This window comes from Tachypleus tridentatus, chromosome 12 (genome assembly GCF_004210375.1).
Source record: "Tachypleus tridentatus isolate NWPU-2018 chromosome 12, ASM421037v1, whole genome shotgun sequence".
Taxonomy (NCBI): Eukaryota; Metazoa; Arthropoda; class Merostomata; order Xiphosura; family Limulidae; genus Tachypleus; species Tachypleus tridentatus.
The window spans coordinates 41463793-41480371 of NC_134836.1; the positions used below are offsets into that span (position 1 = coordinate 41463793).

Genomic DNA, 16579 nt, shown 5'->3' on the forward strand with positions numbered 1-16579 from the left:
CTGAACATCCTCTACAGCAACATTACCATTTGAACTTAATCATTTAAAATTTGACTTACATAAATATTCCATGATTGAACATATTTTTATTGAAATGTTGGATGGTATCTTTGGTTTAGCATAAAACTAAACAATGGACTAACTTTAATATACCTACATGGGGATAGAACCCCGAGCAGAACTGTTCAAAGGGATAAAGAGCTGGGAGAAACAGAAGAGATTATATGAGAAAAATTTTCCAACATCAAATTCGTGGTTTCCCTGGAAAGTTTTACCTTGGTGAAGAAATAAAATTGAATTCCAGATGAACCCTTTCAAGGTTGTTTCATAGATGTCCATCTGTGACTATGTCATTAACTGAAAAACAGCTAAAGTTTGTTTAAAATTAATTTGGTTTTATTTGTATAAAGGATGTTTTTAGATACCTAGCATACCCCATTTAAAATATGATGAAAGTCTTTTTTTACAGAAGTAAAAAATAAGTTTCTTTATAATAACAGGAATACAGATGGAGGAAGATAACTATATTTAGGAGGAACATTATTGCTAGCATTTTTTCATATGTACATATAAATGTTTGTAAAAAAGCATAAGATGTGTTTCGATTGAATTATTGTCAATTTTATTCTTACATGTAAATATATCTTAAAGGGTATTTACTATGTATTTTGTGTTAAAAAATACCCTAAACCCATGTTATAGGGTATTGTTTGCTTGTCTCATCTACCTGTCGGATCATGAAGAATGTGTTTCTGTTCCGAAGTGTTTAATGTAGCTTTGAAACATTTGCACTTATATGTATTTAGTGCATGTGTTGAAAGTATAGCTTTGAAAACCAGTAACTTCATTATTGTCTTAGTTACACACCGTCAAGGGTCATACCCTCTTTGGTATTTTTGGACTTTCTCATGGAATATGCTTATAGTAAAATCCGCAGACTTCTGCTAGAATGTTTTCTAGTAAAGACTATGAGGACTGAAGGTTGTGTTCTGAGAACAACAACGTGAAGTAGATGACAAATGCACTTCTATCCATAATAGAACAAACGTTTCTACTTTCATAGGTCCCTCAATGTTTAGAGAAAAGCGAAAGTCCCTTATTGAGCGACCGCTTCCACCAGCTGAATTGGATTGTTTCTCTCGTATAATGTTAAGTGTATAAGGTGTTTGTGTTTCACAGTAGAAGTTGAATCAGTTTGTTTTCTCAGTTCACTCATCAGATCAGATTGTAGTTTCTTCGTCATACACATTCCTGCCAAACCTCTTCTTAGAGTGTCCTCCATTTTCACTGTAAGCTGTCACTGTGCTTGAGAATACCGTATAAATAAGTCAAGTTTTGTGTTTTTAGTTTGTAATCCAAGTAACTGCAGGGTTAGGCTTAGAATGTTTTCATAGTGTCATCTTTATTCTATTTACATGTAACACTCATTCAATTTTTCATACGTACTTAAAGTGAATTGTATCTTTAATTCCACCAAAACGTACAAATACCATTATGCCATTTATAACATTGCTACTTTGCTTAAATAGTCAAAATATTATTTTTAAAAATAAAGGATCAATATAAAAAGCAATTGGTAAATAACACTTTCTGACCAGAAAAAAGAAAAAGTTAAAACTTTGTTACATGTGTTATCATAGCTAAGCGATTCTGTGCCATATTTATTGATTTGTTTCTCTAACACTGAATATTTGGTATCACTCAGCTTTACTCTGTATTAATACTAAAGTAGAACTGTAACGTTATTCTTCTTAATTCGTAAAACAAGTATAAAAACCTAAGTGAACATTATAATATTAGTAATAACTTGCACACATGTGGATGTAAGGTTCTTCACATGTTTACTTGATTTAAATAGTTTATTCCTCTTTTCTTTGAGCCTCAACTGGCTCAGTGGTAACCGTGAGAGTTTCGATACCTTGATGGACACAAGCAGTGTGCGTGTAATATGTGTGTGTTAATAACCCGAGGAATCGAGTAGGTTTTAGGACATTCCTTTATATTAGTATGTTTGTTTTTTGCATTTTGCCCAAAGCTACTCGAGAGCTACCTGTGTTAATTGTCCTTAATTTAGAATTGATAGCTTATAAGAAAAGGCTGAATCCCATCTACTACCAACTCTTGGGCGACTCTAATCAAGTAGTTGTATTAACTATCACATTATGGTGTTCTCACAACTGAAAGGGCGAAGATTCTAACTTGCGAGTCGAGTGACATAACCACCAGATCATGGATAAGTAAGTTTTGAAATTTAATAGAAGGTTTGGCTAAAAAATTATGTATTTTTTCATCCGTCTTAATTGCTATTGTAACTTAACATCATTGTGTTAGGTGTCATGTATTCTTTCAATAAACTTTTGTTGAACTTGGAAAAGTTTGGTTTGAATTTCGCGCAAAGCTACACGAGGGATATCTGCGCTAGCCTTTCCTCATTTAGCAGCGTGAGACTACAGGGAAGGCAGCTAGTTATCACCATCTACCGCCAACTCTTGGACTACTTTTTATCAATGATTAGTGAGATTGACCGTCACATTATAACGCCCCCATGGCTGAAAAGACGAGCATGTTTGGTGTGACGGGATTCGAACCCGAGACCCTCGGATTACGAGTCGAGTGCCTTAACCACCTGGCCATGCCGGGCCAAACTCAGCAAAGAAAAATAAAACGAAACTGGATATTCATATAAAGTGGACTGAGGAACATATAATTTAAAAGTAACTAAAGAACTATTGTATCAGTTCTCTTAACCCTCGAAAACCAAATTAATTTTGTTCCGTTCTCTATTCGTTTTGTCCACATATTACGCTATGTTATTTAGAAGTCTATGTGTTTGCCTCTTAGATCCCTTAATGTAAAGATCTGGCCTAGCAGATGGATGAAAACACTCATTTTCTATGCGAAGTACATACAGTACACCTCAACTAGAAAACTTAACTGTAATGTTGAGGGTATTTCTTTTCTTTCTTTTTTTGTGAGACATGGTAATCATAAAAATAAATTGGTTTGTATAAACAGTTTATAATTTTTAATCTGATTCGTTTTAATATGGAACCTATTACCAATTCCACAGTTTACCATAAGCAAGTCATGATTCATATAAAACAGAAATGTTTTAAGCAGGTTCTTTGCATCTGGTTTCAACAGGCTTAAATACACCAGTTTGAATTAGACCAGGATACAGGAAACCTGATGCAGTCGAAAGTTTAAAAGTTGTGACTCTTAACATGTTGAAACAACACATTTGTTTAGTTACTATAAGCAAAAGTCATTACTTATTGTTAGCATTTCATAGTTTAGACTTATTATGTTCAACATTTTAGCGTAAATACCTTCATATTCTTGAAAACTAGAAAAGAAGTTATGTCTCATTTTCTATACACTGAATGGAATCAAAATTGTAAAGATGAAAACATAGTAAAGCTTATATTATTACCATTATTTTTATTTGTGTGTTTGCATGAAACACATTCTACTGTAACTGAATTTTATGATACAAAATTAAGTGCATAAGGTTCTGAAACCTTTGCCCTAAATGAGTCCTGGCATAGCAAATAAGAAGAATAGAACATTTCTAAATGAACCTACTCTTGTGTACTCCTTTGTTCAAATGATAATAAAGGAACATTTATTTACTGTTGAAAGATACATCAACTGGTTTGTGTAATGTATTCATTTAATTTATTCTAACACTAGACAACTTTTGCTTTTCGAACCAGGAACGCATTAAAATTTGTCTATATTTAATATATACAATTTTTGAACAAAGTATGACATTTTAACTTCATTTATTTTTCAGTTTAATTTCAACCTTTCATAAAATGAATCAAAAGCAATGAAATATATGAATTCATGAGATTTTGATCTTACGTGTATTGTGTGATTATAACAAAACAGACTTACACGTCAACCTGTCAGATCAGGTCTCATGTGACTGTGTTGTTAAATCACGATAATAGTGTTACTAACGAATTGTCTTCCCTCTGGTCAATAGCTCAACTTTAGAAACAGCAACAGAAACTTTTAGTAGTCTCGTTATAAGTACAGAATATTTTCAAGAATGATTTTTAGTTTCATGTGTCACACTTTGTGTAACATCATAAAAAATGTGTAACATGTATAGTAGTAACACGAAGATTTGTAAAACTGTCATAATTATTCTGCATGTCGAACTAAATTGCACCTTCGAATTATCGAGAAAATTTTAAAAATCTGTATCTCAGAACGGCTGGTGTGGGTATTAACACTTTTATTGATAAGGAGAGAACAACGTTTCGAACTTCCCAGGTCATCTTCTTTCTTAACCTTAAGATCCATTCTCGTCGTCAAGGATTTTAAAAATTAGCCTTATTTTAAAATTATTTAACAGTTTTTAGTGAATGGATCTTTCAAGTTGCCATGAAGACTAAAAAAAAGCAGTACTATAGATTTAGTTTGTAGTTTGCAGTGAATGGAAAGTCAAAGATTTAAAAAATTGCTATAGTGTAGGATTATTCTCTAATTTGCAGAGAATGAAACTTTTATTGTCGTGAAGGTTTAAAAATTTCTCTTGGTATAAAAAGATTAGTTTGCAATTTGCAATCATTGACACCTTATAAATATAATACTATCTGTTGTTTGAAACGGAAGTAAGCATTTGATAGTTAGCTACCCACGAGGTTCTCAGAGACAATAATTCTCCAACACGTATTCACTCAGAATATGAAAAACTGCAAAGTGTACAGATTTGAGTGATTAGAATCTAGAGATTTAAGGTTGGAGTTTTGAGATAATAACAATTCAATAAAATTGAAATTTGTATTTTAAACATACTTAATTGTTATTTATATAGATATTGAAAATAATACAGGAACAAACTCAGAACATTTTTATATTGAATATCATTCTACTAAAACATTCCTAGAAGACTTTGCTTTAATGTTCTGTAGAATGTCCGTTTAGTCTTCTTCAACAATGTTTTTTTCCTCGTTTTAAAATGATGTTCGGCCCATCAGTTCAAAGATTCGTAACATGAACTTTAAATACAAAAATAACCTGAGGGTCGAGGGTTCGAATCCCCGTCACACCAAACATGCTCGCTTTTTCAACCGTGGGGACGTTACCATGTTACGGTCAATCCCATTTTCTGTTTATAAAAGAGTAGCCCAATGAATGGCAGTTGGTGGTGATGACTAACTGCCTTCTCTTTAGTCTTACACTGCTAAATTGAGGACGGTCAGCACAGAAAGACCTCGATTAGCTTTGCGCGAAATTCAAAACAAACCAAAACAATACAAAAATTGAAAATTAAGAAATAAAACGAGGTTAAAAGATTCAAATTGGTCAAGAGTGTTTTTTAAAGTACTTTAAGAATCATGCTGTCACGTCACATGTACCTTGTGTAATTCAATTTAGGAATTTATGTGGCTGTTACTTAATCTCAAGAGTTAAGTATTTTCCCACGGAACCTATCAGACACATTTTGACAGCAACTGCTCTCATTTAAACAATTTTAAGATTTGTCAACTGATCTTTCTAAACGTGACTAGAAAAACGTTTCGAGAAATTGGAATCAGATTAATCTATCTTCTAAAATGCATACTAGCTATCCCTTGTTTCCTTTATATATATTATCTGTCGACCATAATTTTGACAACTAATCGGATGGGGGGGACTAGCTTACGAGAATTCTAGCCCAGTTAACCAGCTCCGAAGACCAAAGCTTTAACAAAGCACCAACTCGCGACCTAAGACCTATTATAAACTGCAGCAAATTAGTAGTTAAAATATCCGCAGCTAAATTTAAAGTTGAATAACAAGAAAACTTATTTGATGGTTATAAATGCTTTAGGATTAGCACCTCTGACTAAAATAATTACCAATAAAAAAATAATAAAAGTCCTCATGTTGTTGGAAAATCATTCAACCCATATTTTTGTAACTCCACTTGAGAAATCAACACTACATGTAAAGTTTGTTTGAAATTAAGCACAAAGCAACACAATAGGTTGTATGTGCTCTGCCCACCACGGATATCGAAGCCCAAATTCCAGCGTATAAATTGTTACTCCTATAATAATTTCACTGTAAACTCTGTGAATATAATACTAGAGTAGTAGCAAACTACAAAATGAAACTTTTACTTTGAACAGATACCAAAGTTCTTTGTCTACTTACAAAAATACAACATATTTCTTTTGACAGAAAAATATTAAACATACTGGGAAATTCAAAATGCTCCTAATCTTTAAGTCTTAGGTTCGGCATGGCCAGGTGGTTAAGCTATATCGCTGTAAAATACTCTACGCAAAAGACCTTCACTGATCTTCGTGACTTTAGTTATAACTCATCTCCAGGAGATGACACCGATCGCTTTTGCTTTGTTTTTCTTTCAAAACTCTTAAAACTTTCTCGTTATTGGTTGCTGACTGTCAACAAGTCACGTTTCTGCGACAAAGACATTTTCTAAAACCAAGGCAGACTGGCCAGAGGAAATGTATAAAAGGTAAATTTTCCTAAAAGATCGCAGTAGACTTGAGAAGAAAGAACGAAACGCCAATCATAGGTACGTATCACTTATATTATACATAATAATACTAACTGTGAGAAATAAGGAGAGTCATAGCATCATAATATAATTTTTTCTTTGTTTCAATTTAAGCACAAAGCAACACAATGAGCTATCTGTGCTCTGCCTACCACGAGTATCGAAACCCGGTTTTTAAGGTGATATGTCCACATACATGCCGTATGCCATTGGGAGCACATAATTAACTTTACGGAAAAGAAAAATAAATATTATAATCACTCTTTTTATTCGAACCCAAATATTGGTTAAGGCGTTCAACTCGTAATTTGAGGGTCGCAGGCTCAAATCCTCGTCACATCAAATATGCTCGCCCTTTCAGCCGTGGGGACGTTATAATGTGATAGCCAATCCCACTATTCGTTGGTAAAAGAGTAGCTCAAGAGTTGGCAGTGGGTGGTGATGACTAGCTGCCTTCCCTTTAGTCTTACACTGCTAAATTAGAGACGACTAGCGCAGATAACCCTCCTGTAGCTTTGCGCGCAATTCAAACCAAACCAAGCTAAAACAGTCTTATTAATTCATACATTTACGAAATGTTTATTAATAAAAAGATGAATATATCAACAGAAATTGATACATCAGATTTTTCTGGACCGGCATGATCAGGTGATTGGGGGCGCTTAACTCCTACGCGGAGGGTCACAGGTTCGGTTCCCCGTCTCACCAAATACGCTCGACCTTTTAGCGTTAGGGGCATTATAAATGTGGCGGTTAATCTCACTATTCGATGATAAAATAGTAACACAAGAGCTGATTAACTGCCTTCATCCGAGTATTTCATTTCTAAGTTTGAGATGGATAACGCTCGTGTAGCTTTTCGCTAAATCCAAAACAAACAAACATAATTTTCAGCTGTCAAGTAACACTTGCAAGAAAATGTTATATAAGAGACTGCAAACTTTGTTCTTAATGTTAAACGCTTCACTTATTGATGTTTCTCTATTCATTTTCATTGGTTATTTTCCAGCACAATTTCAGATGTGTTTATGAACCTTTTAACTCAAACTGAAAAATAGCTAAGACCTGAAATACGTTATGATATACAAGAACAAATAACGAAATGCTTGGTATTAAATCCCTCTCCACCTTCACCAGCGCTTTAAGAGATTTGTGACTTTAAAACTACACATTATCATACCATAGAAATATGTAAGGAAAACATTTCTTCCGTTGTCGCAAATAAACTATTTCGTAATACTGTTTTACCAATAATCAGAGGAAGACAACAAAACCTTTTACTGTAATACAACAATATAAATCAAATAGTCATTCTCACAAGAGAAAATGAAAGAAGTCCCGGCATGGCCAGGTGGATTAAGGCATTTGACTCGTAATTTGAGGGTCGCGGGTTCGAATCCCCGTCACACCAAACATGCTCGCTCTTTCAGCCGTGGGGGCGTTATAATGACACGGTCACTTCCACTATTCGTTGGTAAAAGAGTAGCCCAAGAGTTGGCGGTTGGTGATGATGACTAGCTGCCTTCTTCTAGTCTTACACTGCTAAATTAGGGATGGCTAGCACAGATAGCCCTCGAGTAGCTTTGTGCGAAATTAGAAAACAAACAAACAAAAAACACGTTAGCTTTGTGAATCAAATGCTTTTGGAATCAAAAAAGGAATGTAAAAATTATACTTTTATTCAACAGGTCCAAGGAACACACATTGTATATGATGAGAATGCTTGTGTTTTTGGGTAAGTTGACATAATTTCGATCTGGTTCAGCTGATCATTTACAGATACATTGTAAATACGTAACACATACCCTGAAAAGATAAATCTGTAACATAAACTGCTTTCTTGGCTCTCCAATACACTTCCTCACCAAATCGGGAATATTAATTTGTTTTGGAATATTCATGCTTAAGTAAATCATAAATGAACTTATTTAAACATATATTTAATGTGCACATTTTAAACTTGTATTTATCATACTTAATTTTTTTGTTGTAACACAATTTCAATTATTTTAATATTTTTTAAAAAGAAATTGTTTCTATATTTTTTTTTACTTTAGTCCAAAGCTACACAATAGGTTTTTCTGCACTCTCTCCACCACGGGAAATCGAACCCCGGATTTTGGCGTCGTAAGCTCTTAAACTTAGTTATAAAACAAACGAAAACAAAATAATTATATCTAACTTTATTACTAAGATATTCAATCATACTGTTGGTAAATTATAAGATACATAATGAAATAGTTCGTGAAAATATTGAATAGCCATTTTATGATTGTTATTAAAATACGCCAAAAAATCAGATATTCATAACTCCTTCATTTAGGATTTGCTTGCTATCCAATGGTTCAATATAAAATGTGATTTCTTCAGTGTACTTTAAGTTTATATTGATAAAAAAAAACAATTCTTTTCCTACGCTGCCTTTTCAAATCCATCAGGTCAACCTGAACAGCAGTGCATTCCTCGTAAATTTTTTATCACTGTTGTACAAATATTCACTCAGTGATTATATTCTCAAAATATTAATCTTATATTATGATAAAAACTTTCATATTTGCTAATTTTTCTTATTTTAATTTTAGTTTGTGTCGTCGTCGCTTTAGCAAATGCAGATAGGGTAAGTTATTAATTTTTGAACACAAATATTTAATACACGTATATCTATTGGAACTGAATATTGACACAGTTCTTGAACTTAACTTATACTAATACAGAAATATGTAACGAGTCGGAGAACTATCGTCTTCGTGTGGATTTTAAACAAGTAACAACACCGATCTTAACAAACAGAGAAAAAAAAATTATGTTTCGCTTCTCTAAAGTCACAATGTTAGCCTGAACTATCTCTTTGGCACTTAACGTAGTCATAAAGCAAGTTCAATTTAAGTATATTTGTTATATATTTAAAACATTGTTAAACATATAAAAACAAAAACCTTGATTTATGAATGTTACATTGATGTTATGCACTGTAAGCAAGGGTACCTCGTCACATAAATAAAGTAATGACGGTAATTTGGATAAGGACGATATATAAATATATATTTGTGTCTTTGAGTACAAAGTTAAGATCTAGCCGAGTTCTCTTTCTCCATTTGTCTGAGCTTTCTTCGTTAAATTTACCTTATGAAATACTGTCAAATATGAAGTGACTTTATTTTAAGTAAAGCCGAGATATACGAATAAATATCATTGTTGTCTCATGTACGCAATATTTAATCCATATAAATATCAAAGTCCTACTTCGAGTTCAGAATTACTCATGAGTTAATTCATTAAAAAATGTACAAGCTATTTCCATCTTCCAGACAAAACGTGAAGCATACGACTTACCAGATGGCGTTGCGCTGCTCATCAGTGCTGTGAAAACGACGTTTGTTTGCTCAAATGATGGTTACTATGCTGACGTCGATAATAACTGTCAGATCTTTCACGTCTGCCTGACAGATAAGTACCCTGATGGAAAAGAAAAACTTAAACACTGGAGCTTTATATGCGGGAACCAGACAGTTTTCAACCAACTTACGTTCACGTGCGCACTTCCAGAGGAATCAGTAATTTGCAATAAGGCGCCAGATTTCTTCTACCTGAACAACCAACTTGGTCAAGAAAAGGCTCCATTCCTGGTTGACGATGACATTAAACGTGCCGAGCCTTTTATTCCAGGTCGCTCATCTAAATCATTGCCTCAACTTCCTCTTGGCGGAGGAGGAAAACGAAGAGGGTAGACTTACTAATTAAATTCGATATAATATAATATAATAGGCTCAATTACGATGATTGGGATTGATATAAGCACACTTCCACGTGATTTAGGAACTTTGTTTCCACTTATAAATGTAAATTTTGTGTATCTATAAGCAGGGCGTAGTTTAACAAATATGGTTAAGCATTCATGGTTTTCAAGTATTACACTGGCTGTCTTTGTATGCAATTTATTAACACATGTGCACATATATATTGTTTCATTTTAGAGTTATGCGGGATTCTCTGACAACTAGACTTATAAGATAAAGTTATTCTGACTTTCTTGGACTATGTGTATTGTGTAATTACGTATGTAGTTGTTTTTTTGCAGTTTTTTTTAAATAAAACATCCGCAATGATGTTCTTTCATTTTTATTTTTTATTTCTTATGATTCGTAATAGTTATTAATAAGAAGCTTTCTGGAAGTTTTTCCTACATAATCGCCCAATTCACTTCGATGTTTCTTAGACGGAGTTAATTACTGTTGATTTTACATTGACACTAAACTTCCCTATTATGCCCCTCCACTATATTTATATCGGCTCTAAATCTTACTACCATTTACACTAGCACCGAAAATCTACCGTGTTTACACTGGACCTACCCTAAATTATCTCACTTTTCACTCTGAGATTGCAAATCTAATGTGTTTTCACGAGCCTTAAATTTTCGCACTGTTTACATCAGTATTGAAAATGCGCCGTAGTTACACAATCCCTAAACTTCCCCACTGTTTACACTGAGGGTGATGGTACATCGTGTTTAAACTGGCTCTGAACCGTTCTACTGTTTACTCTGACATAAGCCTCGAGTATATTCACATAATCGTATCGTTTACACATGCATTGAAATTCTGATGATAAAACTTCCTACTGTTTACACCGGCACTAAGCCTCTACATATAAACTAGCCATAAATTACAAAACATTTTGTATTGGGCTTTAATCTTCCAACTGTTCAAACGACACTAAAATGTCCTTGGTGTTTAAGTTTCTTTGTTTTAAACTCATTAATTGCACGTGAACTTTCATCGTTGAACTCCATGTTCTACAGCGTACATTTTCAACTATTATAAAATGTTTTTCATTAGTTTTTAACCCACACCAGTCTGAAATACCTTTTGGACATCAAGTTTAATGATCCTTTATATTATACAATGTGCATATTTCTTTACCAGCTTATACTAAGCAATCTACTCAAGTCAACTTTTACAATGTCTTAATTTACATGTTCCGTATTGGTTGCTTGTATTGTTAACTGCTTCCTAACATTGTACAGTTAATAAAATATGATTATCTAGGTAACCACAATTATGTTCCGTACGCATTCGCTTATTGATAATTTAAAGTACACAGTTTGGTTTGTTTTAAATTTCGCGCAAAGCGACATGGGGACTCACTGCGCTAGCCGTCCCTAATTTAGCAGTGTAAGACTAGAGGGACGGCAGCTAGTCATCACCACCCACCGCCAACTCATGGGCTACTCTTTTACCAAAGAATAATGGGATTGACCATCACTTATAACGCCCCCACGGCTGAAAGGGTAAGCATGTTTGGTGCGACAGGGATTCGAACCCGCGACCCTTATATTACGAGCCCAGTGCCTTAAAGTACAAGCTTTTGTTTGCGTCTATACTGTTCCTTTCGCTCCTGATGCAATTCTCTAAGCACGTGAAATACAAGTTAAATGACACAAAATTATTATACCATTCACATGAACGGAAAATTATATACATAATCGTTTAGACTGTAGCTATGAGTCTAAACAGTTGCCTTTCAAAATAAGATTTTCTTATCGAACTGAAAAAAAACATCTCGTCGAATTTCGTAAAATACAAAATTGTTATTTCAATATTCTGTTTGACTTGATATCAGTTAAGAATCGTCTCTTATCACTTTCTTTTACATAAATTAGGAGAAGGTTTATTACAGATACCCGAAATATAAGCAAACGTATTACTTTTTTAATACAGGATAAAAAATTAAAAGGGATTTAGTGACCGATTAATCTAATCCTCGTTGAGGTCGGAAGAGAATTATGAAACATGTACTAAAGGTCAGTAAAACAAGTCTGCTGTGATTAAACATGTTTCAAGTGTCCCACGTGAAAGTAGGTCATGTCAACAGGTTTCTGCTATAACGTTCATTTTTAAATTTCATGTTTTATTCAAACAGAAAGACTTGAAAAATAGTTCGCTTTCAAGAGTTTGGGAGATTAACTGGAAATAATTGAAATATATTCAATTATATATTATATCAAATTATATAATATATCAAATATATTAAGATATACCTATAAACCAGTTTTCTATAGAAATGAAAAGTGTGGAATGTTGTCATTTACCTTAAAAGAAAAAGTTGAACTTGTCAATATAATAGATAAATTTATGGTATTCATGGCTCTTGATATATATTGTTAAAAAGAAAATATATTAATATATCTTAATGACGTGTTGTCCAAGAAGCTTAATTTAGTTATCTGGGAAAAATGTTAGATTTTTATATCCATTCTGGGCTCTAAGATTAAAATCATATGAAATACCATTTTACCAGCAATTTAATGAAAGTATTTTTATGTATGTTTTTGCTTCATAGCCTGTTTTAATATTTTAACACATTTGATTGGATCAAATATATTTATTAAATGCGTTTATTTTAACTAAAAAATCCTTTAATTAATGGTTTAATGTTAAACAGCTACAAATTTGGTATTTGAATAAATTAATTTTAATATGTGTATCAACTCATAAGAGTGTAGCATTATTCGATAGATAAACTTGTCTTAGAAACAGTCTTGTTAATAAATTCACTGTATGCTCGGCCATACAGTGGATAAGGTACTTGACTCGTAATTCGAAGGTTGTGGGCTCGAATCCCCATCACACCAAGCATGCTCGCCCTTTCAACCGTGGGGGCGTTATAAAATTACGATCAGTCCCACTATTCGTAAGTAAAAGAGTAGCCCAAGAGTTGGCGGTGGGTGGTGCTGCCCTCCCTCTAGCAGTACACTGCAAAATTAGGGACGGCTTGCGTAAATAGCTCTTGTGTAACTTTGCGCGAAATTCAAAACAAACCAAACCAATCACTGTATCCTCATCGGTCTTGTTACGTCTCCCTCTGTTGAGCAGGTCTATCGCTGGTAGCCAATAGAATATTGCGGGGGTGGAGAGTTCCGTTTCTCTCGTCATGCAAGAGTTTCTTTCATAATTTCGCGGAAAACTACAACAGAGTTATTCACCCATAGTCTTCTTCAGAAATGAGATAATAAACTAGAAGGACGGCAGCTAGCTTGTAAACAGCACCCATCTAAAACTCTCTATCTACCCTTACAAGATTGACGAGTTAGATTTCATTCACTGTGTGGATTCAAAGACCTGTAAAGTTCACAACTACGATATGTCAGCTACCTCCATCCTTCATTATGCGGTATATGTAGTAGAAATTTATGGTTCGTTTTCAGGAAGGGCGCTGAATAAACACATTCTAATAAAATCACTCCTAGGTGTATAAAATGTATAAGATAGCTAAAATTTGGCAGTTTAAACGAAAAATAGTTAGACAGTGAACTTCAGAAAAACATGACTGATGGCAGGCTTCGTATCGGAAAAGGAAAGGAGAGGAAGATACTGGATTTATAAAACCAAAATTAGTCTCGACTTGCTTTCGGAAAAGATATCTCAACTGTAGTAGTTAAAATTTAATGAACAGGTTGATTCTGTTGCGAAGCTGAATTTTCAGTATTAGTTCTTAAAATTGAACAAAAACAAAATGTCCCAGTCGTACCAAACATGGTCGCCCTTTCAGCCTTTCAGCCCTTTCAAATGTGGCTGTCAATCCCACTATTCGTTGGTAAAAAGTAGCCCAAGAGTTGGCGGTGGGTGGTGATGACTAGTTACCTTCCCTCTAGTCTTACATTGCTAAAGTAGCGCAGATATCCCTCGTGTAGCTTTCCGCGAAATTTAAAACAAACCAAACTTTGCGCGAAATTTAAAAAAACACACCAAACTAGCCCGTGTTCACAGAAACTAGTTTACAGAAACCATGTGTCTATGCTAATTTTTAATCATTTCTCTTGATATGTTCAATGATAGAACTGACTGTTTAATTTGTAAAGTTCAAATACTAGTTTAAGAATTATAAATTCATTTGTTATCCAAACCTGTCGTTCTATTAATGTTGTGAATTTATTGATAAAATGTTTATTTCATAGTTTTAGTTTGTATGTCAGACAGTTAAATACTTATTATTGTTGTATGAAGGAGTTTTAAATATAATTAATAAATAAATCATAAGTATTACATTTATTATACTTCAGATTTTTCTTAAAATTAATGCCTAAAACTTTGTTATAAGCATCTTGATAATGGATTTTGACATTCTAAAATGTTAAAAAGTTCATATGGTGCCGATTTTTATCCTTTAGAGTTCTCAGGACAGAAAGGCTAGAAAAAGGAAGAAAGATATCAGAAAAGGTATATATTTTTTTCCGATTTGACAGTCATTTTTTTAAATTTCGGGCAAAGCTCCACGAGTGCTATCTGTGCAAGCCGTCCCTAATTTAGCAGAGTAAGACTAGAGGGAGGGCAGCTAGTCATCACCACCTACCGCCAACTCTTGGGCTACTCTTTTACCAACGAATAGTGGGATTGACCGTCACATTATAACGCCCCCACGGCTGAAAGGGTGAGCATGTTTGATGCGACGGGGATTGGAACCCGCGACCCTCGGATTACGAGTCAAGTGTGTTAATCACCTGGCCATTTGTATCTTAGTGTAAAGCTTCGTATAGAACAACCACATGTGACCAGCTGCAAACTTGACCCGGAAGGAGGAGGAAGTGAGAAAAGTTTTGGGAACGTTTGACAACCCATCACTTCCCATCCCATTCTGAAAGGGTCTGGGACGTTTGATGCGAGTTTGTCTGCTTCATGCTATATAACAGACTGAAGTAACGCCCTCTTTATGTGATATCTTGTAACATCACATGTAAGAGAAAGAAGCATAGAATGTTGTTTTTACAAAGGTATTTCTGACTTTCTCAGTAGTATCTTCATTTGTTACGTCGTAAATTCTGCAAATGAATTTTTCCACGTTAAATATTGTTACTTCAGTCAGTGGTTACATATCAAGATCTTACAAGAGATCCTTGCACTTATGGAAAACTTTGAAGGCTATCTTATTACTGTTACCAAATAAGAAGGAAGTCGTATCACACCTAATGACTACATGGAATGATAGGAAAAGTCTTGGACCTTGTGAATCCATATCATTTGCGTCTACCACTATCTTTACTGAGATGTGCTTTATAAAGTTATGTGTTCCTATCTTTATCCACGGGCTGTTGCAGGTGATTATATTAAAGTGTGCCATCAGAAATCACAATATTTTCTCTGCTTGCGTTTATACAGTGTAACACAATTCTGATTTCTGGTTTCTCGTGTCTTCCCATCAGTTGAACAGTATTTACACCAGAGTTATGGCAAACTGCTTGTCTCTCTTTTAGAAAGCTACCTGCAACTGCAACACTTTGGATTTTACGCAAAAATAAGTCAAATTGAGAAAAAAAAATTGGCTACCATTTTGTTTTTCAAAATTTTTGGCTTAAACCTTAAAATAAAGCTTGGAAACATGCAGTATCGAATTCAGCAGATGTAAATCTATAAAAATCAACCTGTTTCTAAAAACTGACGTGAAATATTTGACAAGTTTCTGTTTCTGAAAATGGAACCAGACTAAAGATTATTCCTAAGTATGTGGAACTCGACACATGAAAAGAACTTAAAGAGACTGTCATCGGAACGAGTTAACAACTGTTTATGTAAGTAATGAAAATACTTCTTGATGACGATCTGCCCAGCAACAGTCAGTTGTAAACTCTCTCTTTGTTAACCTGAAGTTGACCTAGAAAGGCCAAAACCTTTTTCTCTGCTTGTCAATAAAAGTGTTAATACTAATACCAGCCGTTCTGAGATACATAATAACAATTTTATGGTTTCTTGCTTTAGTGTAAGAAAATGAAGAAACAAAAGCTTTTTATGAGAATGGCAATTCTAAACAAAAACGTCAATAGAAAGCGATCAAACACGTGCACCTGAATTCCGTGGTCAAGCTGAATGGCTAAAAATTGTTACAAAAGTGCTGCAGTTGTTGATTGTAATAGATAAAACATAGATGCAGACATTTCATTTCTCCATAGCGGATAAAAGAAATTTAGAACAAGTTATTACACAAGAACATTCGTCAGGGGAAAATATGTTCCGAGACAATTGGTTCTGTATTTGGTCACTCCAGTTTTTAGTACAATTAGCT

The 16579-nt window shown here is 34.0% G+C and overlaps 1 protein-coding gene across 1 annotated transcript; it reads left to right on the plus strand.

Annotated features, from left to right (window-relative positions):
- Positions 1-6468: 6468 nt before the first annotated feature.
- LOC143234970 (uncharacterized) lies at positions 6469-10639 on the plus strand. The gene is made up of 4 exons (XM_076472668.1): positions 6469-6541; positions 8212-8258; positions 9106-9140; positions 9832-10639. Exons 2-4 carry the CDS (start codon positions 8234-8236, stop codon positions 10249-10251), a joined length of 480 nt encoding a protein of 159 aa, XP_076328783.1. The 5' UTR covers positions 6469-6541; positions 8212-8233; the 3' UTR covers positions 10252-10639.
- The last annotated feature ends 5940 nt before the right edge of the window (positions 10640-16579 follow it).